The sequence below is a fragment of the Lontra canadensis genome, unplaced genomic scaffold (assembly GCF_010015895.1).
Source record: "Lontra canadensis isolate GAN:19392208 unplaced genomic scaffold, GSC_riverotter_1.0 scaffold45, whole genome shotgun sequence".
NCBI classification, from domain to species: Eukaryota; Metazoa; Chordata; class Mammalia; order Carnivora; family Mustelidae; genus Lontra; species Lontra canadensis.
Window position 1 is genome coordinate 791,391 of NW_022631039.1, and position 26,636 is coordinate 818,026.

Consider the following 26,636-nt stretch of genomic DNA (forward strand, 5'->3'; position numbering starts at 1 on the left):
TTGGACTGGGGGGTGGGGAGTAGTAGCTGTGGATTTAATGAGAAGTGATCATATTTGGATATATTTTGAAGTACAAATTGATAAGATTTTCAGATGGATTGGATGTGAAGTCAGAGTAGTCAAAAGACAGCTCCAGTTTTATTTTATTCTGCATAGTAGAAGAATGGAGTTGTTTTCAACTAAGATTGGGAGGGCCATGGATATAGTAGACTTTGAGGATCAGATCAGGAGATAAGTTTGGACTGTGTTGAGCTAAGATAGTTATTAGACTTCTATGTGGATCTTTATAATTCCACTATTCCATGGACTGAAAAAGACATTGCTTATTATAAAAAATTGGAAAATACAGAAAAGTTAGATACAAATTTAAAATTCACAATCATATCACTGTCATTGTTAGCATTTTGATACGATTCTATAAGTATCTATAACATCAAATTGAATTTCTGTTGTGTACACATGCAAAAAAATCCACTTTCACAAGACATAACCTAAGCATTTGTCAAGAATGAAATAGTCTTTGAAAACATGACTTTTTAAAAAAGATTTATTTATTTTAGAGAGAGAGAGTGCACGACCAGGTGGAGGGATAGGAGGGAGTTTGAGAGAGAGAGAAGCAGACTCCCCTGCTGAGTGTGGAGCCCAATGTGAGGCTTGTCCTCATTACCTTGAGATCATAACCTGAGCCAAAATCAAAGAGTTGGATGCTTAACCTACTGAGCCACCCAGGTGCCCCTGAAAATATGAGTTTTAACAGTATTTCGTCTTTTGTTTTCATCTAATGAATAAAACCATATGGGTTGTTTACTCTTACCCATTCCTTTTTTGCATGTCAGTTGCATCCCTGACGCTTGCTTTAGTCTAGAGAATTTGGTTTCCTGTAGTAGTTGCTGTGTATCATAATTCAGACCTGTGGTTTGGCAGCCTGCCTGGCTGTAGTGTTTAACTAAGACTCATGTAAGATCCATGCTTTTAGAATGAGTGTTTTGGAAGATTTTATACACCTCAGTTATTTAGGATTTTGGCATTGTCCCCATTCCCTGAGGACGAATGGCTTCCACTATGAATGCTGCAGAGAAGGGAGCCTGGACACTTAGGACTGGGGAAGAATGTGCAGATTCACAGGTGTCTTGCCTTGCAGTGCTCTGCCTGGGATGTGGATGTTGAAATATTCTAGTCTGGTAGGCTCTGTGTCTTAGGTCCCAGTGAAACTAGTGGGTACTGGAATGGTAACTAAGTTATACTCTAGTACACTTCACGCCTAACTATTGGTTAATTTCTAGAAAGACCGAAGGAGTAAGGGGGATTTGATGAGCTCCATCCAGCTGCAAGTTGTTGTGTAGAAAAGATTATTAGGCTTTCCGAACAAAGCTCATTTCTCTCTAATGACTATATCCTTTTGAACAGAGATCAACAAACTTTCTGTAAAGGACCAGGTATTTTTGGCTTGACAAGCCATTCAGTTTTTGTTGTAATATTCAGCTGACTTAAAGCTAAAGCAGTCATACACCATTTGGAAACTAGTGGGGTGGCTCTCCACGTGTAGGTCTCCATTCTCTAAGTGCAGCAGGTCTCTTATGTGTGTGAAAGTTGATGGGGTCCTTCTATAAGGAAGGGTGTCACCTGAGACACCCACACACAGACCCTACATGCCCTTAAGGTGTAGTCTCACAGAATCCCAAGGAATAATCATTTTATTTTCTCTTGTCTTTTGTTTAGGAGTGGAGTCCCTTTGAGGGATTCATTGTCAGATAATGATTATCTGCAATGAGAGCTAATATACTTTTAAAAAGGGGGCCTTACCTTTTATTAGAACACTATTTTGAAGGACTTCTTATGTATTATGATGTAAAACTCTCTTAAGTTTTCTTAAACACTTTTATTTTGCAGTCATTTGGCCAAAATCTGCTAATTCAGATCCAATTTAAATCTAGGTGTCATTTCATGTTCATTTCACTTGTATTTATTTATTTTATCCTAAGATTATGAGTTATTTAGTCAAATATAGGGAGTATAACCATACAAGTACAAAGTAAATTTCTAGATCAAGAGATAGAATACATTTATTCTGTAATATTGAAAATCAAATACTGCTTCTTTTCTTTCTTTAGAAAAAAGGATTCTTCAGGAAGTCAACAGAAAGAGAACAAATGAATGTTTTACATACTTAGTGGATTATGGTTAGCTCTTTTCCCCTTAATATTTTATTATAAAAATTTCAAACATACAAAGAATTGAAAGAATTATACCTACTAGCTTTAATTAATGTATTGCTGTATTTGCTTTACCATACATCTCTCCGTCTGTCCCTCTGGTCATTCATCAGTCCATCTTATATATTTATTTGTTTAATTTTGATGCCTTTCAAGTAAGTTGAGCAGCTGTTTTTCTAAGCAGTCTTAGCTTTGTTACTATTTTTTTTTTTGTGGATGTTATAATTGTTAACCCATTTTGTGCAGATATTTTCAGCTGATGATTTTTCCTGTTTCTAGAAATGAAGTTGCTGATAATAGCTATCAAATTTAGGGCGTTAAAAAAGGGTCTGGTAAATAGTGTTAAGGCTGATTAGTGTCCCCTTTCTCAATAGATTTATAACCCAGACACTTAACAGTTTTTAAAGCTATCAAAAATAATTTCCATTGGCCTTTTAACATTATTATTTTTTGGTATTCTAAATAAATACTTATTCATATTATATTGTTTTCAGAGTGGAAAGATCTACAGACCAAGTCATCAAGCCAGTCAATGTGGGAGCACTGTCAAAATGGGTTGGGAAGATACCCCCAGATGTTTTACAAGACATGGCAGTGATTGCACCCATGCTTGCCAAACTTGGATATGACCCATATGCCAATCCACCTAACTATGGAAAACCTGATCCCAAAATCCTTGAAAACACTAGAAGGGTAAGTGAGATTTTCAAATTAATTGAGAAAACTGGATATGGAATTTGGGTCCTAAAAGGTTTTTTCTTATTTTCCTTCTTATTTTTTATGATCAGAAATTTAAGTTTGAAAAATTCTATTTGTAGGGACGCCTGGGTGGCTCAGTTGGTTACGCAGCTGCCTTCGGCTCAGGTCATGATCTCAGCATCCTGGGATCGAGTCCCACATCGGGCTCCTTGCTCGTCAGGGAGCCTGCTTCTCCCTCTGCCTCTGCCTGCCATTCTGTCTGCCTGTGCTCGCTCTCTATCCCTCTCTCTCTCTGACAGATAAATAAATAAAATCTTTAAAAAAAAAAAAAAAAGAAAAAGAAAAATTCTATTTGTAGAATGCTTTATCATGAGAACACTTCCACTGCATTTGAAGGGTAACTGTGACTTTTCCCAGGAATTATGGGGACAATTCTTTAATCTCCTTTGTCCAATTTCTAGAAATGGTGCTTATTGTTGGGAAAATTTATTCTCATAGATGATTACCACAAATTTGCCAGAAAAAAACAGAATTATTAGTGATCTCAACTTCTAGGTTTTTTTTTTTCCTTTGAACTTAGTAACTACTTTACTTTTAAACCTTTGTTTAAATGGGGCATGATTTCTTGATACTTGAAAACTGAACATTGACTACATCAGAAGAATTATTAAACAGATATAATAAGTTACCTTCTGACTGAAAGTTGTTATTAAAGTGTAATTACAGAGGAGCCTGGGCGGCTCAGTCATTGGGCATCTGCCTTCGGCTGAGGTCATGATCTCCAGGTCCTGGGATCGAGCCCTGAGTTGGGCTCCTTGCTCAGCAGGAAGCCTGCTTCTCCCTCTCCCACTCCCCCTACTTATATGTTCCCTCTCTCACTGTCTCTTTCTCCGTCAAATAAATAATCTTTAAAAATAAATAATAAAGTATAATCACAGCTTTTTAAAAAATAAATTGTGCTCAGATCTTTAAAATATTGTTTCAGAAAAGCTGAAAACTCAAAGAGCTAATCTGAATATATACCTTTCCCATATAATTTCTATCAAATCAGAATTTTCTTTTTTTATTGTTTAAAATATACGTAACACTACATTTAGCATTTTGGTGATTTGTAAGTGTAGAGTTAAGTGGTGTTAAGTACATCCACATTGTTGTGCACTGCCACCACCATCCATCTCCAAAACTTTTTCATCTTTCCTAAACTGGAAGTACATACTCATTACCTTTTTCCCCTCCTTCCAGCCGCTAGCAGCCATGGTTCTACCTTCTGTCTCTGCATGCATTCTTTTCTAAAACTGCAGTTTAAACAATACAACTATGTTAGCATAAGTTTAGTGATAGCCTTGATGTCAAGATTAAAATTCCTTCCTTTTCTGCTCATTGAACGTGGAGCTACATCTTTGGATTGCTGTCTTCTCAGCCTGAGCCAGGCCCACACATAAGCAACCATGTCTAAGGGACCTGCAGTTGGCATTGATCTTGGCACCACCTACTCCTGCGTGGGTGTCTTCCAGCACGGGAAAGTGGAAATAATTGCCAATGATCAGGGAAACCGGACCACCCCAAGTGATGTCGCCTTCACGGACACCGAACGATTGGTCGGTGATGCTGCGAAGAACCAAATTGCGATGAACCCCACCAACACAGTTTTTGATGCCAGACGCCTGATTGGACGGAGATTTGATGATGCTGTTGTCCAGTCTGATATGAAGCATTGGCCTTTCATGGTGGTGAATGATGCTGGCAGGTCCAAGGTCCAAGTAGAATACAAGGGAGAGACATAAAGCTTTTATCCAGAGGATGTGTCTTCTATGGTTTTGACGAAAATGAAGGAAATCGCAGAGGCTTATCTTGGGAAGACCGTTACCAATGCAGTTGTCACAGTACCTGCGTACTTCAATGATTCTCAGCGTCAGGCTACCAAAGATGCTGGAACTATTGCTGGTCTCAATGCACTTTGCATCATCAATGAGCCAACTGCTGCTGCTATTGCTTATGGCCTAGACAAGAAAGTTGGAGCTGAAAGGAACATGCTGATCTTTGACTTGGGAGGTGGCACTTTTGATGTGTCCATCCTTACTATTGAAGATGGGATCTTTGAGGTTAAGTCCACAGCTGGAGACACCCACTTAGGTGGAGAAGACTTTGACAACCGAATGGTCAACCATTTTATTGCAGAGTTCAAGTGCAAACATAAGAAAGATATCAGTGAGGGACGCCTGGGTGGCTCAGTTGGTTGGACGACTGCTTTCAGCTCAGGTCATGATCTCGGAGTCCCGGGATCGAGTCCCGCATCGGGCTCCCGGCTCCACGGGGAGTCTGCTTCTCCCTCTGACCTTCTCCTCGCTCATGCTCTCTCTCACTGCCTCTCTTTCAAATAAATAAATAAAATCTTTAAATTAAAAAAAAAAAAGAAAGATATCAGTGAAAACAAGAGGGCAGTTCGTCGCCTCCGTACTGCTTGTGAAGGTGCTAAGTATACACTTTCTTCCAGCACCCAGGCCAGTATCGAGATTGATTCTCTGTATGAAGGAATCGACTTCTATACCTCTATCACCCGTGCCCGGTTTGAAGAATTAAATGCTGACCTGTTCCGTGGCACCTTGGACCCTGTAGAGAAAAGCCCTTCGGGATGCCAAGTTAGACAAGTCTCAGATCCACGATATTGTCCTGGTGGGTGGTTCTACCCGTATCCCCAAGATTCAGAAACTTCTCCAAGATTTCTTCAGTGGAAAAGAACTGAATAAGAGCATCAACCCTGACGAGGCTGTTGCTTATGGTGCAGCTGTCCAGGCAGCCATCCTTTCTGGAGACAGATCTGAAAATGATCAAGATTTGCTCTTGTTGGATGTCACTCCACTTTGTCCTGGCGTTGAAACTGCTGGAGAAGTCATGACTGTTCTCATCAAGCGTATTACTACCATTCCTACCAAACAGACGCAGACCTTCACTACCTACTCCGACAACCAGCCTGGTGTGCTTATTCAGGTGTATGAAGGTGAGCGTGCTATGACCAAGGACAACAACCTACTTGGAAAGTTTGAACTCACAGGCATACCTCCTGCTCCTTGTGGTGTCCCTCAGATTGAGGTCACTTTCGATATTGATGCTGATGGTATCCTCAATGTCTCTGCCGTGGATAAGAGCACAGGAAAAGAGAACAAGATTACCATCACTAATGACAAGGGCCGCTTGAGCAAGGAAGATATTGAGCGCATGGTCCAGGAAGCTGAGAAGTACAAAGCTGAAGATGAGAAACAGCGGGACAAGGTGTCTTCCAAGAATTCACTTGAGTCTTATGCATTCAACATGAAAGCAACTGTTGAAGATGAAAAACTTCAGGGCAAGATAAATGATGAAGACAAACAGAAGATTCTTGACAAGTGCAATGAAATCATCAACTGGTTTGATAAGAACCAGACTGCAGAGAAGGAAGAATTTGAACACCAGCAGAAAGAGTTGGAGAAAGTCTGCAACCCCATCATCACCAAGCTGTACCAGAGTGCAGGGGGCATGCCAGGAGGAATGCCTGGAGGCTTCCCTGGTGGTGGAGCTCCTCCCTCTGGTGGTGCCTCCTCTGGGCCCACCACTGAAGAGGTTGACTAAACCAACCTGAGAATAAATAGGTTGAGCATTGTTCCACACACAATATTCAAAGGACCCAAATTTGTAGCAAATTCCATGGCAGTTGTAATGTTGAGCTGCTATAGCAAAAAAACTGGGCATTCTTGATACTTGAATATGGAATATGCGCACAGGGAAAGGAAATAAACATTGTACTTTATAAGCACTGTATTGTTAAGTGGAAAATGCAATGTCTTAAATAAAACTGTATTTAAAATTGGCACCAAAAAAAAAAATTCTTTCCTTTTCTCAGGTATTCTCTTGCTTATGTTAGTGTCCTTCTCTCCCTACAACCTTACATCATCTCTTTATTCTGTCTTTCTTTCGATACTTTTAATTGACGAACACACATTTCATGAGGTTGATTCCATGCAGATTTTTTCCTTAGGTATTACATACTTCAAATTTCCTTTTTCACATTAGTGGCTATGTGTATGAAGAGCTAACTTCTTTTAAACCATCATATATATAGCTAGTTTTTAAAATTTTTTTAAATAAGCTTTATTCTCTTTATGATTTCATATATACAGATATTTTATTATAAAATTATAAATTTTATAATACTTATTTTTATTTATTTATTAAAAATTTACAAATATAAAATTATAAATTTTATAAATTATAAAAATAGAAGCTTGGTGTATATAACATAAAATTAAATAGATAAGAGAAGAAAATAGACTTACCTCTATTATGGTATGTCTTGCATACACATACCATTCTTAATATTTCAGTGGATTTCCCTTTCTTCTCTCCATATTGTTAAACAAAGGTAAGGTTGCATTGTTTTATAATGTTAATTATGCACACAAACACGATTTTGTATCCAGCCCTTTCCTTATAATAGTCATGAGCATTTTGCTTTCTTTTTTTTTTTTTTTTAAGGATTTTATTTATTTATTTGACAGACAGAGATCACAAGTAGGCAGAGAGGCAGGCAGAGAGAGAGAGAGAGAGAGGAGGAAGCAGGCTCCCCGCTGAGCAGAGAGCCCGACGCGGGGCTCGATCCCAGGACCTTGGGATCATGACCTGAGCTGAAGGCAGAGGCTTTAACCCACTGAGCCACCCAGGCGCCCCAGCATTTTGCTTTCTTTATAAAAAAAGATTTTATTTATATGACAGAGAGAGAGCAGAGGCAGAGGGAGAAGTATACTCCCCACTGAGCAGGGAGCCCAATCTGGGACTTGATCCCGGGATTCTGGGATCATGACTCAGGCTGAAGGCAGATGCTTTAACTGACTGAGCCACCCAGATGCCCCTGAGCATGTTCCGTTTTAAACAAAATTTTTCATGGTTACATAATATATTATCATATGAACCACCTCAAATCCTTTCTGAAACACAATTGTAGGTCAGTAAATGAATGAATAAGTAAAATATTTTTCCCTAGTATATGTTCTGTAATTCATTTTATCATTTTCCTTTTGTTGCTTACAGTTTTCTGTTTGACAGATTACGCTACAGTGAACATCTTTGCACAAAATACATTTTAGATTTTTTTTTAAGCTTAGATAAATGGAAGTAGAATTAAACCAGGTCCAGATATCTGAAACTTTTTTTTTTAATTTTTAAAAGATTTTATTTATTTATTTGACAGATCACAAGTAGGCAGAGAGGCAGGTAGAGAGAAAGGAAGGGAAGCAGGCTCCCTGCTGAGCAGAGAGCCCGATGTGGGGCTCGATCCCAGGACCCCGGGATCATGACCTGAGCCAAAGGCAGAGGCATTAACCCACTGAGCCACCCAGGCGCCCTATCTGAAACTTTTTAAGTTCCTCGATATATGTTGATAATTTCTTTTTAATCTATCTGTATAATAGGTATATTATCTATCTATATCTATGTATATTATCTATATGAACTGTCTGTATAATAGGTAATTTTATTTTCTGTTTTTGCTAATTTTAATAGGTTTCATTGATTAATATAATTGAACATTTCCCAGTTATTACCTATATGTATATATTCTTTTATGAACCATCTTTGAAGTTTTAAAAAAGTTTACATTCTAAAGATGAAGTACACATCAGTCTAACATCCATAATCATAGTCCTTGATAATATCTTGGTAATTGTTAATTCATAGTTTTCTCTTTTGTACAATAATGAAATGTTTCTTATAAACCAGAAACATGTACAAATGATATTTAGGGTTTTCCAGGCAGTAGTAGTTTTCCTACATGCAAGCTGACTGGCTAGATTATTCTTGGCCTGCTTGAGTGGTAAGTTGGGAAGAATGCTGTGGTTTGAATTCATGTGACTAGAGAATTTGTTTCATACACACTTGTGGCTTTTTAAAGGGTTTCTGAATGCACACTGGGAAAGAAAAAAATAAAAAACCTTTCCCTCCATTTCTATTTCTGAAATCACACACATAAAAAAATAAAAAACCTTTCCCTCCATTTCTATTTCTGAAATCACACATAATTTTGAGTGTGAACTATAATTGCATCTTTGAGCACTTCATGATAATACATACAAGCTGACATTCTCATTTTGTGGGGCAGGATTTCATAGCCCTTCTTGTAATCCACATCTGTGTTTTTTTTTTTTAAAGCTTCTTCGCTTGCAAAAACTCAGAGGCTAATATATCCAGCACGGAAGATCATGAAGTTTCATAAAGTAATGCTTAAAAAGTGATCTTTGATTGTCAAGTGTGATGTGAGAATGGCTCCAAAGAAGGAAGGTAGCTAGGGAGATTTTTTTTTTTTAATGGGATGGGAGTGGGAAGAAATTCACATTTTGACTGGGAATGGAGAATCTGAAACTCCAGGCCTAAAAGTGCTGGTTTTCATACAATTCTGGGTAGTCTAGAAGTATTGGCATCTGAGTCAACATATTTGGGGCACATATTGCCCAATTTTGAATAGAAAATCATGTGCTTGATGGTTGCTATGACTCAGATGGTAAATTGGAAATTAAATGCTAACATATTCCATAGTCTTTCCCATCATAGTCTCTAATCCCCCAGTTCTGGCACGTTTAAGTAAATAGTGGCCTCTTGGTTGCAGCCTTAGACTTCCATTCTCCCATAAGTTTTTAATCTTTTTAGATTTACAAACCTAATTGAGAATCTGATGAAATATATGGATCCCTACCTTAGAAATAGAGACAAAGAGATGCACAGAATTTTTTTTTTTAAGATTTTTTTTTTTTTTAAATTTGACAGACAGATCACAAGTAGGCAGAGAGGCAGGCAGAGAGAGACAGGAGGAGGCAGGCTCCCTGCTGAGCAGAGAGCCCGATGCGGGACTCGATCCCAGGACCCCGAGATCATGACCCGAGCCGAAGGCAGAGGCTTTAACCACTGAGCCACCCAGGCGCCCCAGAGATGCACAGAATTTTATCCACAATTTCACTGAATTCACAGGTGTCCCTTAAAACCCCTCGCATTAAGGACTTCTGTTTTGTAGTCCCTGTGATCAAGCTCGTCCACTCATGTGGCTTTGATTATAGACTATTCGCTGATGACTATAAATCTGTATCCCCCAGTGGGTTTCTTTCGTAAGCCCCAGGTTCCTTATTTCCATCTGCCTTTTGTGTATCTCTACCTACATGCTCACACAGACTTCAAACTCAGTGACCACAGTAGAACTTATTTTCCAGACTTATTCCATGGTAGGCAGAAGCTCGACGGAATTGTTCACTAAACTGAGCAGGAATCCAGAGCAGGGGTGCGATAGGCTAGCTCATCTACACTTGAAGCATCTGTGTGCCACTGAGAAGACGGGAGGAGCAGAGTCCTCAGGGCACATGAGTCAAGCCAGAACACAGCTTAGAGACCTGGTTACTAAGCCTGCAGAGAGAGCTGAAAAGCAGATCAAAGTATGAATTGCCCGTGCAGTTGGAAAGCTGAGTAGTCGGCGCTAATAACAAGCGAGGAATCAGACGGAAAAGCAGCGAGGAGCTTGATAGAAGGGTTAGGAACTAGTGTTAGAGATTGTTGATTCCCTGTTCCATCCTTCCCTGTTAGTAGGAACTATCTCTTAAAAAATAAACTAAAAATTCCTGATACTAATTTTTCTAGACTTTCTTATGGGTGGGGTAGGCATGTGACCAGTTGTCATCAGGAGATGTCTGCTAGGGTTTTCTGGGAGACGTTTAGCTTTTTGAGCAAATAAAGAATTGTATGAAGAGAGCTTATCTTTCCCTTCCTGCTTTTGAACATTGCTGTGGAAGAAATCACGTGTGGCTCTTCTGTAGCTACCTGCGTATTGTAAGAGAAGATATCGCTGATACTCTGAAGATGGCAGGAGGAGGACAGAGAAAGAGTCTGGGACCCTTGATTGCTGAGCTACTGAGCCTAGCCCAGGACTGACCTACTTACCTCTGGACTTCTTATGTGTTTGAACTACTTTTAACCAATTATTCTGTAATTGTGTCTTAACTGCTAGTGGAGTCCTATTCCTGGGTGTGTGGAGGAAACAAAGCCAACCCAGTGAGGCAAGCAGAGCGAGTCCAAGAGAGAGTCTGGATCTATTTGAAGTCCTGGTTGTCTGTGAATATCATCTTCAGCTCTGCTCTTGCGACATCGTCGTTCACATGCAGGGAAAAATCCCCCCTTGGACTCCTTTCCTGTACTTGGGCTTCTGGGCCATACATAGTAGGAATATTCCAACTCATGCTGTTCTTGGTGAATTTGAAGGATGATAAATCTTCAGCTCTTCCTCATTTCCTTGATTTCTTGTACTCAAATTTTAGCTGTTTTAGTTAAAGGAATACTTACCACATTCTCTTAAAATTTTCATAGACCTTCAAAGCAAAAAACTGTAGAATTAAATTCTTCTATTCCTTATTCCAGCCCCCCCCCCCCCCCCCCCGCCCCAGGTATTTTGCCTTGGTTTTGAAAACGGGCAGAATTGTTTCCTTTGGGCATTTTATGAAGAATATATGAGGAGGTTCAGAGTAGTACATTTTACTATCTCTCAGAATACCTTGGTCTGTATTTAGATGTATCATTTTAAAACTTTATTTTATTTTATTTTTTAATTTATTTGACAGACAGAGATCATAAGTAGGCAAGAGGCAGGCAGAGAGAGAGGAGGAAGCAGGCTCCCCGCTGAGCAGAGAGCCCGATGTGGGCGGATCCCAGGACCAGGATCATGACCTGAGCCGAAGGCAGAGGCCCCAACCCACTGAGCCACCCAGGAGCCCCTTTAAGACTTTAATTATTAAACAGATAATTACTAAATAATTGCTCTAGGCATAATACCTAGTTGCTTCAGAAGAAGCAAACACTGGGTTTGTATACAGGAAGAAGATGTGGGTAATTATAAAAGATATGACATAGAAATAATAAGGTAGAAATAATAGAAATAATAATAAGGTAATGATAAGATGACAGAAAATTTTCCACTGTGTTCTAAAAGCATAAAAACTGTTTTTCAGTACTCAGGAGTTTGTCCACTAGGTCATTCTCAAAACCCGAGACTATCCCAAGGGAATAGTCAAATCTAAGTCAAATCTTTGTTTCATCTTCTCTGTCACCATTTTGGCACATTTGCAAATGTGTCCCAATAACTTGTGTTTTCTGCCAGAAATCCTTTTGGTGGTAATGAATTTCGTACATTCGTATTTGCTGTGTAAAGAGTGTCTTCTTCTTTGTCTTTTACTTGGCCTAGATCAAATGTCAGCGGAGACCCTTTGTTATGTGTAAAAGCCACACATTCCTTACTTGTGTCATTCCTGATTTAATACATTTAAATTATCTTCTTTAACAACAGTTGTCTTCAAAGGGGATCCTATGTGAAGGCCTGTGGGGAATCCAGTCTCTTAAAAGAAGCTCTTTCCATAGTTCCTCTCATCTTTCTCTTTCTGCTTTCATTTAGTGAAACCATCTTTTGAGGAAGAGAGGACATTTGAAGTTAAGAGGTTTGGTTGGGTAATTATTTACACTTTTCCTTGGAATTCTAAAGAAAGAAATCAGTTCTCTTTATGTCAATTAAGACCTATTCTAAACATTCAGAAATGATATACTAAACAATAATACTCAGCTCTTAGAAAATCCATGTCTATAATGGGAATATAATAAACCAGAATACAAGTCATGATCTCTGGGTCCTGGGATCAACCACTGCCACAGGCTCTGCGCTGAGTGTGGAATCTGCTTGAGAGTCTCTGTTTCCCTCTGTCCCTCCCCAACACTTGCACACACACTTTCTTTCTCTCTCTCTCAAATAAAATCTTTTTTAAAAAATTCCATAAAGATACTTGGTTAAAGAGAAGCATCACTGTAAAACAAAGATATGAAAAAGCTTTATGCTGAAGAATAGAGAAATTTTCTAATAAGTTAATCATTGATTACATTGAGGACCACATCCATGTTACTTCCTTAAACCCAAGTTTACCAGTGGCCTCAAAGAAGGCATAATAAAGCTCGGACTCACCTTTACTATCCGTTTCCAACTCCAGATCGGAAGGGCTGCCCTAACTAGAAAATCAAGAAGTTAGAGTTATTAGCTAGTCTGCTAAAAATCCTAACCCTATCATCTCCCCTCTTTCTGTAGTCACTGTGTCTTTCTGTATCCACTGAAGTCACAGCTCCAGGAACACAACATGGCTGGAGTATAGGACCATGTGATAAAGGGCAGAATGGATGCTACAAAAATCACTCGGATGACACAGAGAGCACACTTAGAGTGCCCTTTATAGAATGCATAGCGAAAGGACAGATGAAAACGATAGGTGAAAGGAAAGTATACATATGAAAGAAAGAAAATTAGAAATTAACCAATGAATAATAGAAATCTCTAAAGGAAAAATCAGAAGAAATAGAACAGAAGTATTAATCAAATTTGTCATTGTAGAATTTCTAAGGCTGAAAATACCTGAAGAATAAAAAGGGCTTACTATTTTCTAAAGAACATATGAAAAAAACTGTACTGTATTTTGGTGATATTTTAAAAATTTCAAAGATCCCGGGGTGGGGGGGACCTACATACAACAAAACAGGAAACAATGGGTTATCTACAAAAAAGTGAAAATTATGCTGGGCAGAATTATCTTTTACAATACTGGCACAATTCTCTTTTACAATACAATATCTTTTACAATTAACTTTTACAAATTGTCTTTTACAATACTGTTCAAAGAAAAAGACAAAAACAGAGCACAGAGTAGTGGTTCTTAACCAGTATGTGCTTTATGGTGTCTTTGAATTCCCTGAAATAATACAGACTTATGTGTGTTGATACAAATTGATTTTCCTGGAAATAGAACCTCTGTCTTTCGTCATATTTTCAAGTGAAACAAAGAATCATCATGGAGCAATATCCATAGCACTTTTTCTTTTGAAATACTTTAAAACCTAGAGAAAAGCTGCAAGAGTAACACAGAGGACTCCTGTGTATCCTTTCTCAGATTCACTAATCTTTAACTTTTGGCCATAAGTATGTCCTTCACCAACTCTCCCTGCCCATTTTCCCTTTCTCTCCCTCTCTCTTCTGTATGTGTATAAAATATATTTACCAGGTTTACTTTTGTCTTAACCATTCTCTCATTTTACACTAACACATACGCACTATGTTGTATTATGTTACTTACTCATTTATACTTTGAGAATTGGTTGTATACATCATGCCCCTTTGCTTTTAATATTTCTTAAAAATGAAATTTGTATCTTATATAATGTCAGTATAGTTTATCAAATTCAGAAAAATTCACATTGACACAATGCTTTTATCTAATTTATAGTGTGTATTTCAGTGTTGTCAGTTGACTCAATAATCTACTTTCTTGATTCCCCACCCCACCCCCGCCAGTATAGGTTCAGTCTTAGATTACATATCCTATTTAGTTTCATGTTAATTTTTTTTAAGATTTTATTTATTTATTTGACAGAGAGAGAGACAGCAAGAGAGGGAACACAAGCAGAGGGAGTGAGGGTGGGAGAAGCACACTCCCCGCTGAGCAGAGAGCCCCATGTGCAGCTTGATCTCAGGACCCTAGGATCATGACCTGAGCTGAACTAGGCGACTAAGCCACCCAGGTGCCCCAGTTTCCTTTTATTTTTTTTTTAAAGATTTTATTTATTTATTTGACAGAGAGAGAGCTCACAAGTAGACAGAGGCAGGCAGAGAGAGAGGAGGGGAAGCAGGCTCCCTGCTGAGCAGAGAGCCCGATGCGGGGCTCGATCCCAAGACCCTGGGATCATGACCTGAGCCGAAGGCAGAGGCTTTAACCCACTGAGCCACCCAGGCGCCCCATCCCAGTTTCCTTTTAATATGTAACATTTCCTCATATGTTGTCTATCTTTCATGACATCGACATTTTTGAAGAATTCAGGCAAGTTATTTTATACAGTGCTCCTCATTGTGTGTTTGTTTGATGTTTCCTCATGGTTAAATCAGATGGTGCATTCCCAGTAGGATACTAGGTATATGGTATTGTTTCATTCTTAAGGAATCACATCTGGAGGGACATGATATCCATCTCTTCCTCCTTGGTGATGTTAATTTTTTTGTTTGTAAAGGTGTCTTTCCAGTGTCTCCACTCTATATTTATTTTTTTTCTCCCTTTCATTTAAAGCAACTTTGCACTTTAAGGCTGTGTAGATATCAGGGTGATTGTGTGGCTCAGTCAGTTAAGCATCTGAGTCTTGATTTCCACTCAGGTCATGATCTCAGGGTCCTGGGATCAAGCGCTGCATCTGGCTCTGCACTCAGCGTGGAGTCTGCTTAATATTCTCTCTCTCTCTGCCCCTCACCCACTTGCATGAGCTCTAAATAAATAAATAAATACTTTTTAAAAAAAGATTTTATTTATTTATTAGAGAGAGAGCACAAGCAGGGGGAGAGGTAGAGGGAAGAGCAGGCTCCCTGCTGAGCAGTGAGCCCAATGTGGGGCTCCTTCCTGGGGTCCTGGGACTGTGATCTGAACCAAAGGCAGATGCTTAACCGACTGAGCCACCGCAGGTACCCCAGTAAATGAAATCTTTTTAGAGAAAGAATGTGCAAATATTTTGCTTTTCATTAGACTTTACACTTTAGGTTTAGCATCCATTGATGATTTTTGCTTACAATCATCCTTATTATGATAGTCACGAGATGCTGGTTTGTGCATCCCTACTACTCTCTCCATTTTATGGGAGAATTATCAATGTCACAAAATTCTGCACCGAATTGTCTTTGTTATTCCTGCTGAGCAAGTAGTCCAATGTGGAGCTCAATCCCTAGACTCTGGGATCATGACCTGAGCCAAACGCAGATACTTAACAACTGAGCCACCCAGGTGCCCTGAGTTTGATAAGTTCTTTATAGATTTTGGATACGAGCCCTTTATCTGATAAGACATTTGCAAATATCTTCTCCCATTCAGTTGGTTGTCTTTTGGTTTTGTCAACTGTTTCCTTTGTTCTGCAAAAGCTTTTTATCTTGATGAAGTCAATTCTTGATGAATGAATAGTTCATTTTTGCTTTTGTTTCCTTGCCTTTGGAGATGTGTCTAGCAAGAAATTGCTGCAGCTGAGGTCAAAGAGGTTTCTGCCTGTGTACTCTAGAATTTTGATGGACTCCTGTCTCACATTGAGGTCTTTCATCCATTTTAAGTCTATTTTTGTGTGTGGTGTAAGAAGTGGTCCAGTTTCATTCTTTTCATGTGGCTGTCCAATTTTCCCAACACCATTTGTTGAAGACACTGACTTTTTCCATTGGATATTCTTTCCTGCTTTGTTGAAGATTAGTTGACCATACAGTTGAGTGTCTATTTCTGAGTTCTGTATTCTGTTCTATTGATCTACATGTCTGTTTAGTGCCTGTACCATACTGTCTTGATGATGACAGCTTTGTAATACAGCTTGAAGTCTGGATTTGTGATGCCACCAGCATTGATTTTGTTTTTCAACATTCCCTTGGCTATTCGGGGTCTTTTCTGCTTCCATATAAATTTTAGGATTATTTGTTCCATTTCGGTGAAGAAAAAAAAAATTTATGGTATTTTGATAGGGATTTCATTGAATGTATAGATTGCTCTAGATAGCAGTAGAACAGTATTTGTTCTTCCAATCTGTGAGCATGGAGTGTTTTTTCATTTCTTTGTGTCTTCCTCAATTTCTTTCATGAGTATTCTATAGTTTTCTGAGTACAGATTCTTTGCCTCTTTGGTTAGATTTATTCTTAGGTATCTTACAGTTTTGGGTGCAATTATAAATGGGATTGATTCCTTGATACCTCTTTCTTCCACCTCTAGCAGTTTTGGAGTGGAGTCTTTCCAGTTTTCCACATAGATTATCTTGTCATCTGCAGAGTGCAAATTTGACTTCTTCTTTGCCAATTCGGATACCTTTTATTTCTTTTTGTTGTCTAATTGCTGAGGCTAGGATTCTAGTACTATGGTGAACAGCAGTGATAATAGTGGATGTCCTTGCCCTATTCCTAACCTTAGGGGAAAAGCTCTTAGCTTTTCCCCATTGAGAATGATATCCACTGTGGGTTTTTCATAAATGGCTTTTATGATATTGAGGTATGTTCCCTCTATCCCTACACTGAGAGTTTTAATCAAGAAAGGAAGCTGTACTTTGTCAAATGCTTTTTTTACATCTACTGAGAGTATCATATGGTTCTTGTCCTTTCTTGTATTTATGTAGCATATCATACTGATTGATTTGCAGATATTGAACCACCCTTGCATCCCAGGAATAAATCTTACTTCGTCGTGGTGAATAATCCTTTTAATTTACTGTTGGATTCTGTTGGCTAGTATTTTGGTGAGAATTCTAAATGCTTCAATTTCCTTTCTGGTTATGGGTCTGTTCAGGTTTTTCTCTTTCTTTCTGTTTCAGTTTGGGTAGTTTGTGTCCCTAGGAGAGCATCCATTTCTTCCAGATTGTCTAATTTGTTGGCATATAGTTGCTCACAATGTATTCTTATAATTGTTTGTAGTTCTTCAGTATTGGTTGTGATCTGTCCTCTTTCATTCATGATTTTATTGATTTCGGTTCTTTCTCTTTTCTTTTTGATCAGTCTGACCAGGGGTTTATCAATCTTACTAATCCTTACAAAAAACCAGCTCCTAGTTTCATGGATCTGTTCCTGTTCTTTTGGTTCCTATTTCATTGATTTCTACTCTGATCTTTATTTTCTCCTACTGGGTTCAGGCTTCATTTGCTGTTACTTTCTCCAGCTCCTTTAGGTGTAGGGTTAGGTCGTATACTTGAGACCTTTCTTGTTTCTTGAGAAAGACTTGTATTGCTACATACTTTCCTCTCAGGACTGCCTTTGTTGCATCCCAAAGATTTTGAACAGTTGTGTTTTCATTTTCATTTGTTTCCATGAATTTTCTTAAGTTATTCTTTAATTTCCTGGTTGAGCCATTCATTCTTTAGTAGGATACTGTTTAGCCTCCATGTATTTGAGTTCTTTCCAACTTTCCTCTTGATTGAGTTCTGGTTTCAAAGCACTGTAGTCTGAAAGTATGCAGGGAATGATCCCCATCTTTTGGTACTGGTTGAGATCTGATTTGTGACCCAGGATGTGATCTATTCTGGAGAATGTTCCATGTGCACTAGAGAAGAATGTGTATTCTGTTGCTTTAGGATGGAAGGTTAAGAATATATCTGTGAATTCATTTGGTCCCGTGCATCGTTTAAAGCCCTTATTTCCTTGTTGATCTTTTGCTTAGATGATCTGTCCATTTCAGTGAGGGGAGTGTTGAAGTCCCTACTATTACTGTATTATTATTGATGTGTTTCTTTGTTATTAATTGGCTTATATAATTGGCTGCTCCCATGTCAGGTGCATAAATATTTACAACCTACTTGTGATCTCTGTCAAATAATAAATAAAATCTTAAAAAAAAAACTATTCAGCCATAATTTGCATATTTTCCTTAATAGGTTACATTTTATTTTATTTTATTTTAAAGATTTATTTATTTATTTATTTGACAGATCACAAGCAAGCAGAGAGGCAGGCAGAGAGAGAGAGAGAGGGAAGCAGGCTCCTTGCTGAGCAGAGAGCCCGATGTGGGGCTCGATCCCAGGACCCTGAGACCATGACCTGAGCTGAAAGCAGAGGCTTTAACCCACTGAGCCACCCAGGCGCCCAATAGGTTACATTTTAATTGAAGTCTACTTAAAACTGGGGAGGAGGGAAGATATCTGGATTTCAGGTTTTTTTAAAGAACTGATAATTGATTAAAAAGGTTGATGTAAGCACGTGCAATGGTGACTTCAAACTCAACTCCTGGCTTAATACTGATGGAAGTAATCTGCCTCATAGTCCCAGAAGGACTGTGCAAATCGGTGAGTCATTTGTGGTTTCTCACCTAAAAATAATCCCGAATCTTAGAACCTTCCTCACAAGTAGTTTTTCTTGTACTGATTCTCGGAGTCTTGATGGACATCCGAACTGGTCCTTTCACTTTGAGATTCTTCTGATCTAGTTGGCCCATATCTCTCCCAGAGATTTTACATTGCAACTGGTTAGAGTAATTCTAATTCTGTGAATTGTCACCTCTGGTTCCATGGGGGCCTTCCTGTGTCTTTAAAAGCCATGGCTGTGGTGCAGCTTCCTGACCACCTTGTTCTGGGAGAGCAGACAGAGGGGAGTGGGGAGCAGGAGTGGGGTGTCCAGAGCTCTGATGTAGCTGCCGCCACATCTTCCTCAAAGTGAGTTCAGTTTTTGTTTTTGTTTTTTAAGATTTTATTTATTTGACAGACAGAGATCACAAGTAGGCAGAGAGAGAAAGGGGGGAAGCAGGCTCCCCACCGAGGAGAGACCCTGATGTGGGGCTCGATTCCAGCACCCTGGGACCATGACCTGAGCCAAAGGCAGAGGCTTTAACCCACTGAGCTATCCAGACACCCCAGGAGTTCAGTTTTTAAATGCTGAAAAGAGAGCCATTTTTTCCTCATCTTGCAGTCATCTAAAAACAATGACTATATTAAGAAATGGAGACATAGGTTCTGTGTTTGACACTTGGAGGAGTCTGCAGCCCCAGACAAGAAGACGTGGAGAGAGAGCAGCAGATGTAATGAAGAGCAAGCAGAAATGAGAAGGACCCACTGAGGGAGGCCACTGAGGGTTATCAGCAAATGCATTGAAGGTCAAGTAGAGGTGAGGGGACGCCCAGCACGGACACGTCAGGCAAGAACGCAGGTTTCCACAGAACTGGCACGCTCCGAGGGAAAACCAGCCGACTCTTGTCTGTAGCAAGAGCAGAACACAGCCAAGCGCCAGGACTCCTCAGGTGGGACTTGACGTGAGATCTCATGCAGCAGGGAGGGCGGAGGCTGAACACAGGCCGTAAGCCGTTTTTGTATAGCGCTGCCTGTTGTGAGGTAGGTTGAAGGAGAGTCAGCGATGACTCATGGATCGTGGTTAGTTTTTGAGAAATGAAGGTAAAAAACCCAGTTTTCATTTATAACCTGCGTCACAAAGAGAATTCCCACCAAGCTGGAACATGCCCCCTGGACTTCCCTAATAAGAGCCTCTTGTACATATTTGACACATGAATAACTCCTCTCTTTCAGAAATCAGTAATAAATCAAAAGGAATCCACACCAGAGGAAAATTTGACCAGCATATAGCCATGAAGTTTTTAATTAATGAAGTAATCACCTCTTAAAATTATTTTTAATGGGGCGCCTTGCTTGCTTGGTGCAGCATGTGACTTTTAATCTTAGGGGTCATGGTTTCAAGCCGCACGTTGGGCATAGAGCCTACTTTAAAAAAATTATACTGAAGGAGATAATGAAGCAGGGACAAGTGTTTTTTAGTTTCAGTTTTCATATAGAGACAAGATTTATTTCCCATAAGACCCATGAGGTGAGGCATTTCCCAAATGTGGGAAAGGGATTCAAATCCTGGGCACCCAAAAAGAGTATAAAATGCCACTAAACAGAGATGTGTCGGGGGGAAAATGTGCCCATGCACACACACGCACACACACAAGGTTTTGTCTCCTTTTGCTGAACTCAGCAGTTATCAATCTCTTGTTTAATTAAACCAGATTTTACTTTCAGCTTTAAGGAAACTGAACATTATCCTTCTGCCTCAATACTGATTTTAGTTCTTAAATCTAGCTTAACTTCTTCACAGTATAGGTGTGACATACTGCTTTATTCTTAATCTCCCTCATTCTTTGTTGGGCTGCTTCTTTGCTACAGGGAACATGATTGTCCTAGCTTAGTTTTCATTTTTCATCATTTCCATTTTTAAAAAGGAAAATGAAGCAAAGCATTTATATCTGTAATTTGATTTTTCTAGATTGGTCTTCCAGACAAGAAATAATAATACTGTGATTAGAGATCTTGGAAATGTACTTTCTTTCTCATATTGAAGCCTTGCTAATATTGGGGCCAGGGAGAATTTTTTTTTTTTAAGATTTTATTTATTTATTTGACACAGAGAAAGATCACAAGGAGGCAGAGAGGCAGGCAGGTGGCAGAGCAGGAAGCAGGCTCCCTGCTGAGCAGAGAGCCCGACGTGGGGCTTGATCCCAGGACCCTGAGATCATGACCTGAGCTGAAGGAGGAGGCTTAACCCACTGAGCCACCCAGGCACCCCCAGGGAGAATTTCTTAGATTTTCTACCATTTTTTTTCTTTGCTACCTATCACAAATTCGTTTCTTTATGAACATTTCAAAGTGTAGTTAAGCTAAAGAGAATACTTCTTTAATTAAGCTGTCTAATGTTTGTAGCAAATAATAATTTTAAATTCTTTTAAAAATTTTTTAAATTCTTAAGTTCTTTTATTTCCAAGAGTAGGATTGAATAGAATGAATGACAGTATTCTATAAAGTAATATCATATATAGCCATGATGGTTCAACAGGTTCAAATCAGGAAGATCCCATTAGAGTTGTTTTTTCTGCCTCTCTGCATTCAATCTGTACTGTAAGTTGGCCTCAGAAACTATTCTCAGTCCTTCATCTGTAAAAATGGAGACCACTATGAAAGGATCTCATTTATTTATTCCTTTTTCACCCAACTGTCCATTTGTTCCTGTATCCAGGATATAAGGATGATCGATTGTCTCTCTCCTTAAGAAATATGGTGAAGATACATTTGTAATTAGCTGTAATTCAGTGTGATAACTGCCATAAAAGTAGGTCACTTAGGATGCCACGAGGGCACCGTATTGATGGTACTTGTACGTATTAACTATCTTTCAGTGTCTGAAAACTCAGTTTCGTACCTTTGAAGAGAAATGACTTTGCATTTTTGCCTGATAAGTGTCCTGTAGTCAAATATTGTGATTTCTTAATCATTCTGCAAACTTAACTTATTCCCCAGGAAATCAAAGTCTTTTTATTTTTAAAGATTTAATTAATTTATTTATTTGAGAGAGAGAGGGAGGGAGAATATATAGAGAGAGAGTGAGAAGGAGACACAGATTCCCCACTGAGCAGGGAGCCCAACCTGGGACTCAGTCCCAGGACCCTGAGATGATGACCTGAGCTGAAGGCAGATGCTTAACCAGCTGAGCCACCCAGGCGCCCCTGGAAATCAAAGTCTTAATGCTAAGTTTGCTACGTTAAACTGCTTTATATAATAGAAATAAGTTCCTATTTCAGTTATTACACTTTCCTAATTCAATTCATATTCCAACCCATCTTTTCAAACTTCAGTTAAAAATCAATACACTGAAACATGTTGTTTTCTTAAAAACATTGTTGGAGTGGATGGTCATGCTTCTGAGCTGATTAATTCTTTTTTAAGATTTTATTTATTTATTTGACAGAGAGAAAGATCACAAGTAGGCAGAGAGTCAAGCAGAGGCGGGGGAAGCAGGCTCCCCCCTGAGCAGAGACCCCGATGCGGGGCTCAATCCCAGGATCCTGAGACCATGACCCAAGCCAAAGGCAGAGGCTTAACCCACTGAGCCACCCAGGTGCTCCTAAAGATTTTATTTATTTATTTGACAGAGAGAGACACATCAAGAGTGGATACACAACCAGGGGGAGTTGGAGAGGGAGAAGCAGACTTCCTGCTGCACAAGGAGCCGGTTGCGGGGCTCGATCCCAGGACCCTGGAATCAGGACTTGAGCCAAAGGCAGATGCTTAATGACTGAGCCACCCAGGCGCCCCTTAATTTTCTTCTTGATATAGAAAATAACATTTGCCTAGTTGCTTCTAGGCAAACAAGACCATGGATCTCTCCAAGAACCCAATCTGAGATTTGCAAAGCTGCTAAAATATTTTAAGACAAATGAGAATATGTAAACATACATGTTATCAACTGTTTCATATTTGTGTTTCAGAGATAATAAGTTTCTAATGAGCCACAAGAGCCCAGTGGGATTAAGGATGTAAATTTCAAAATCTAGATTCTTTCCTGTATTATCATATCTGGCTGGAGTTCTGTTTTCTCTGAATGTGAAAATACCAAGTCATAATTTCTCAAGAGGGATGCTTATTACATTATTAAAAACAGAATACAGGATAAATAGCAGACCAAGTATAGACCAATGATGAAAGTTTGTCATGAACTAAGGGTTATGATTAATCCAATTGTTTTCATTTGTCTAGAATTGGAAGGAGAAAGGAAAAAAAGAAAAAAAGGATAGATGGATTATATTATAGAGTTTATAGTGGGTTTACAGAAAGAAGGAAGAATAAATTAGATTTGAGTTTACAAGGAAATTTGAACTCAAAACCACAGGTGGTGAGATAATTTTTAACCTTTGTATGTGCACACACACAATTTTTTAGAAAATGATAAGCAAAAGCAACACCTAGAGTCTATAGTGCTTAGCACATAATATGGTCATTAGTATCTGTTTCTGGAGATTGTTGAAAATTCTCTATTTTGAAAGAAGGTTTTGAGTTAAAGCAGGGATTGGCACTTCACAGCCCACAGGCCAAATCTGGCCTGTGATATGCCTTTGTAAATAAAGTTTTATTAGAGTTCACTGTGTTCGTTTATTTATATATTGTCTATGTGTGTTTCTGCACTACGTTTGCAGAATTGAGTAGCTTAGAAAGTGACTGTTTGGCCCTCAAAGCTTTAAATATTTACTCACTGGCCTTTTACAGAGTAGGTTGCTGACATCTGAGTGTAATCCTCAGTTTCAGCCCATATGCAGATTGTATATTTCTTATAATCCAGTTAGCTTTGTAAAGTTAATCTATTTGTTACGTTGAAAACTGTCTTGGTCCCCTGATTTTCCCCAACTTTTTCATACTTAGAGAAAAATTTAAAGAATGTCTTATGCCTTTAACATAAATCATTAGTTGAAATTTTGCCATACTTGCTTCATCTTTCATCTCTCCATGTACATGTGCATGTACTCATACATGGCTTTTTTGCTGCTGCTGCTGCTGCTGCTGCTGAATTACTTTAAATTTTTTTAAAGATTTTATTTATTTATTTGACAGACAGAGATCACAAGTAGGCGGGGGTGGGGGGAAGCAGGCTCCCCGCTGAGCAGAGAGCCCGATGCGGGGCTTGATCCCAGGACCCAACCCACTGAGCCACCCAGGTGCCCCAAATTATTTTAAAGTTACAAATACCGGGGTGCCTGGGTGGCTCAGTGGGTTGAGCTGCTGCCTTCGGCTCAGGTCATGATCTCAGAGTCCTGGGATCGAGCCCCGCATGGGGCTCTCTGCTTAGCGGGGAGCCTGCTTCCTCCTCTCTCTGCCTGCCTCTCTGCCTGCTTGTGATCTCTCTGTCAAATAAATAAATAAAATCTTTAAAAAAAATAAATAAAAATAAATAAGAAATAAAGTTACAAATACCATGCTCCTTCAGGATACACTTCTAAGAATAAGAGCATTATTCTACATAAACCATTGTTTTAAAATTTAAAGACACATGTATGCTATAAACCCAAAACCTATATCATTTACTTTTTTATTTGAGTGATTTCTTTGGAATTTGTGTCTGTTGCCAGTCATAGCCTCTCAAATGGAAGCACACTATCAGTACCACAAGTAAAAGCTGCAAAGCTTTTAAATATGTGGAACTCACATACTTACATGCATTTCTTTTAGACTTTAAGTGTTTTGCTCTATGAGTGGCTCAAAAGCAGTGCAGTAACCTTTATAACTTGTTAGACACAGGGGTGCCGGGTGGCTCAGTGGGTTAAAGTCTCTGCCTTCGGCTCAGGTCATGATCCCAGGGTTCTGGGGTCGAGCCCCGCATCGGGCTCTCTGCTCGGCGGGGAGCCTGCTTCCCCCTCTCTCTCTGCCTGCCTCTCTGCCTACTTGTGATCTCTGTCAAATAAATAAATAAAATCTTAAAAAACAACAACTTGTTAGACACAGACCTGGAAGGCCTACTGGAGAGGGCAAAGGTGGAACAGAGTATGCAATCCCTGTGATACTCAGGCTTTGAGAAATGCCTTCAGACGCACAAAGTATTAGAGCTCAGAGGGGAACAGTTTAAAACCTCTTTCCTTGTACCTCCAGTCTCTTACAAAAAATCAACAGTAAAGCTAAAGAGTTAGCTTAATTTAGAGAAATTACATTTCTCTCCTTTTTAAAGAAATCTTTGTCCTCTGTATAACATAGAATGTGTTCCTCTGTTTAGCAATTCCATAAAAAGTGGTTTGCAGCCTCCAGACCCAAGTTATCTACCTAACTTCAGAGAATGTACATAGTATGGGTGTGCCTTTGTACATGGAGAAAGAACGCTGACCAAAAAACAAAAAAAAAGGCCTGCTGAGAAAGCACACCTATGGTTAGCCTCAATCTTCATCTACAGAACTGCAGTCAACTTTCTGTGCTTCACAGCCAAGATGCACAGGAGATTTGCAGAACTTCTCTACCATGAAAGAGAGAGACCAAAAGAAAGAGAAAAAGGGATCACAGAGGAAATAAAAACAATATAATGAGAAAAAGAAAACGTAAATGAACTATAATTAATGTTCTTGTAGAAATAAGATGAAGGAATAAGAACAAGATGGTTGGTTTGTTTTTTTTAAAGATTTTGTTTATTTGTGAGCGAGAACAGAAGCATGGATTGCTGCAGGCAGAATGGGCAGAGGCAGAGGGAGAAGCAGGCTCCCCGCTGAGCAAGGAGCCCGATGTGGGACTCTCATCCCAGGGCCCTAGGATCATGACCTGGGCCGAAGGTAGACACTTAACCACCTGAACCACCCAGGCATCCCAAGATGGTTTTAGTTTAGTTTTGTTCTTTTTAAACAACAACAGAAGCAGAGAATTTAAAATTTGGAAACTAAGAATAGGAGAGCTGAAATTTGAAATCAGTAAAAGAGGGCGCCTGGGTGACTCAGTGGGTTAAGCCTCTGCCTTCAGCTCAGGTCATGATCCCAGGGTCCTGGGATCAATCCCCGAATTAGGCTCTCTGCTCAGCAGGGAGCCTGCTTCCCTCTCTGTCTCTGCCTGCCTCTCTGCCTACTTGTGATCTCTCTCTCTCTGTGTCAAATGAATAAATAAAGTAAAATAAGATAGAAATTAAAATCAATAAAAGAAAAAAATAAGTAAAGTTGAGAAAATCTCCTAGAAAGTAGAGCAAAAAGACCAACAGATGACTTGGAGGGAGGAAAAAATTAGAAGCTTTATTTAGGTATTCCAGTGTTTGACTAATTGAAGAAAAAGAAAGTGATAAGGAGGAAATTATCAAAGTTTTAATATAAGGACATTTCCAGAAACAGAAGGACATGCATCTCCAGTAAGTTGGTGAAGAAAACTAATCTCATCAAGACACATAATCATGGGACGCCTGGGTGGCTCAATCATTAAGCATCTGCCTTTGGCTCAGGTCATGATCCCAGGGTCCTGGGATTGAGCCCCGCATCGGGCTTCCTGCTTAGTGGGGAGCCTGCTTCTCCCTGTCCCACTGCCCCGGCTTGTGTTCCCTCTCTCTCTCTGTCAAACAAATAAAATCTTTAAAAACAAAAAAAGACACATTATCATAAAATTATAGAACACTAGGGATAAAAAAAAAAATTTTCAAACTTCTAGAGTGGAAACAGAGGTCACATAGAAAGGACCAGCAATTAGAATCATATCAGCTTTGTCAACCCAAACATGGGAAAATAGAAGAGTGGAGTAATGCTCTAATTTCAAAGAGAAAATTATTTGTCTAGAATTATATAATCAGATAAACTTTCAATCAAGTATTAGAATAAAATACATTTTCAAACATGCAAAATCACAAAAGATTTGCCTTTTTTTTAAAAAGGATTTATTTATTTATTT

At 39.1% G+C, this 26,636-nt stretch overlaps 1 protein-coding gene and 2 pseudogenes across 1 annotated transcript in view; 2 read left to right on the forward strand and 1 right to left on the reverse strand.

Moving 5' to 3' along the window:
* TPST1 (tyrosylprotein sulfotransferase 1) overlaps positions 1-26,636 on the forward strand; it is a 130,712-nt gene that overhangs the window by 84,748 nt on the left and 19,328 nt on the right. The window contains exon 3 of the mRNA XM_032872362.1: positions 2,708-2,906. Within this exon, the coding sequence (XP_032728253.1) occupies positions 2,708-2,906 (199 nt within the window). The remainder of the gene's footprint in view (positions 1-2,707; positions 2,907-26,636) is intronic.
* LOC116876310 lies at positions 4,310-6,759 on the forward strand (annotated as a pseudogene).
* LOC116876291 lies at positions 18,644-19,022 on the reverse strand (annotated as a pseudogene).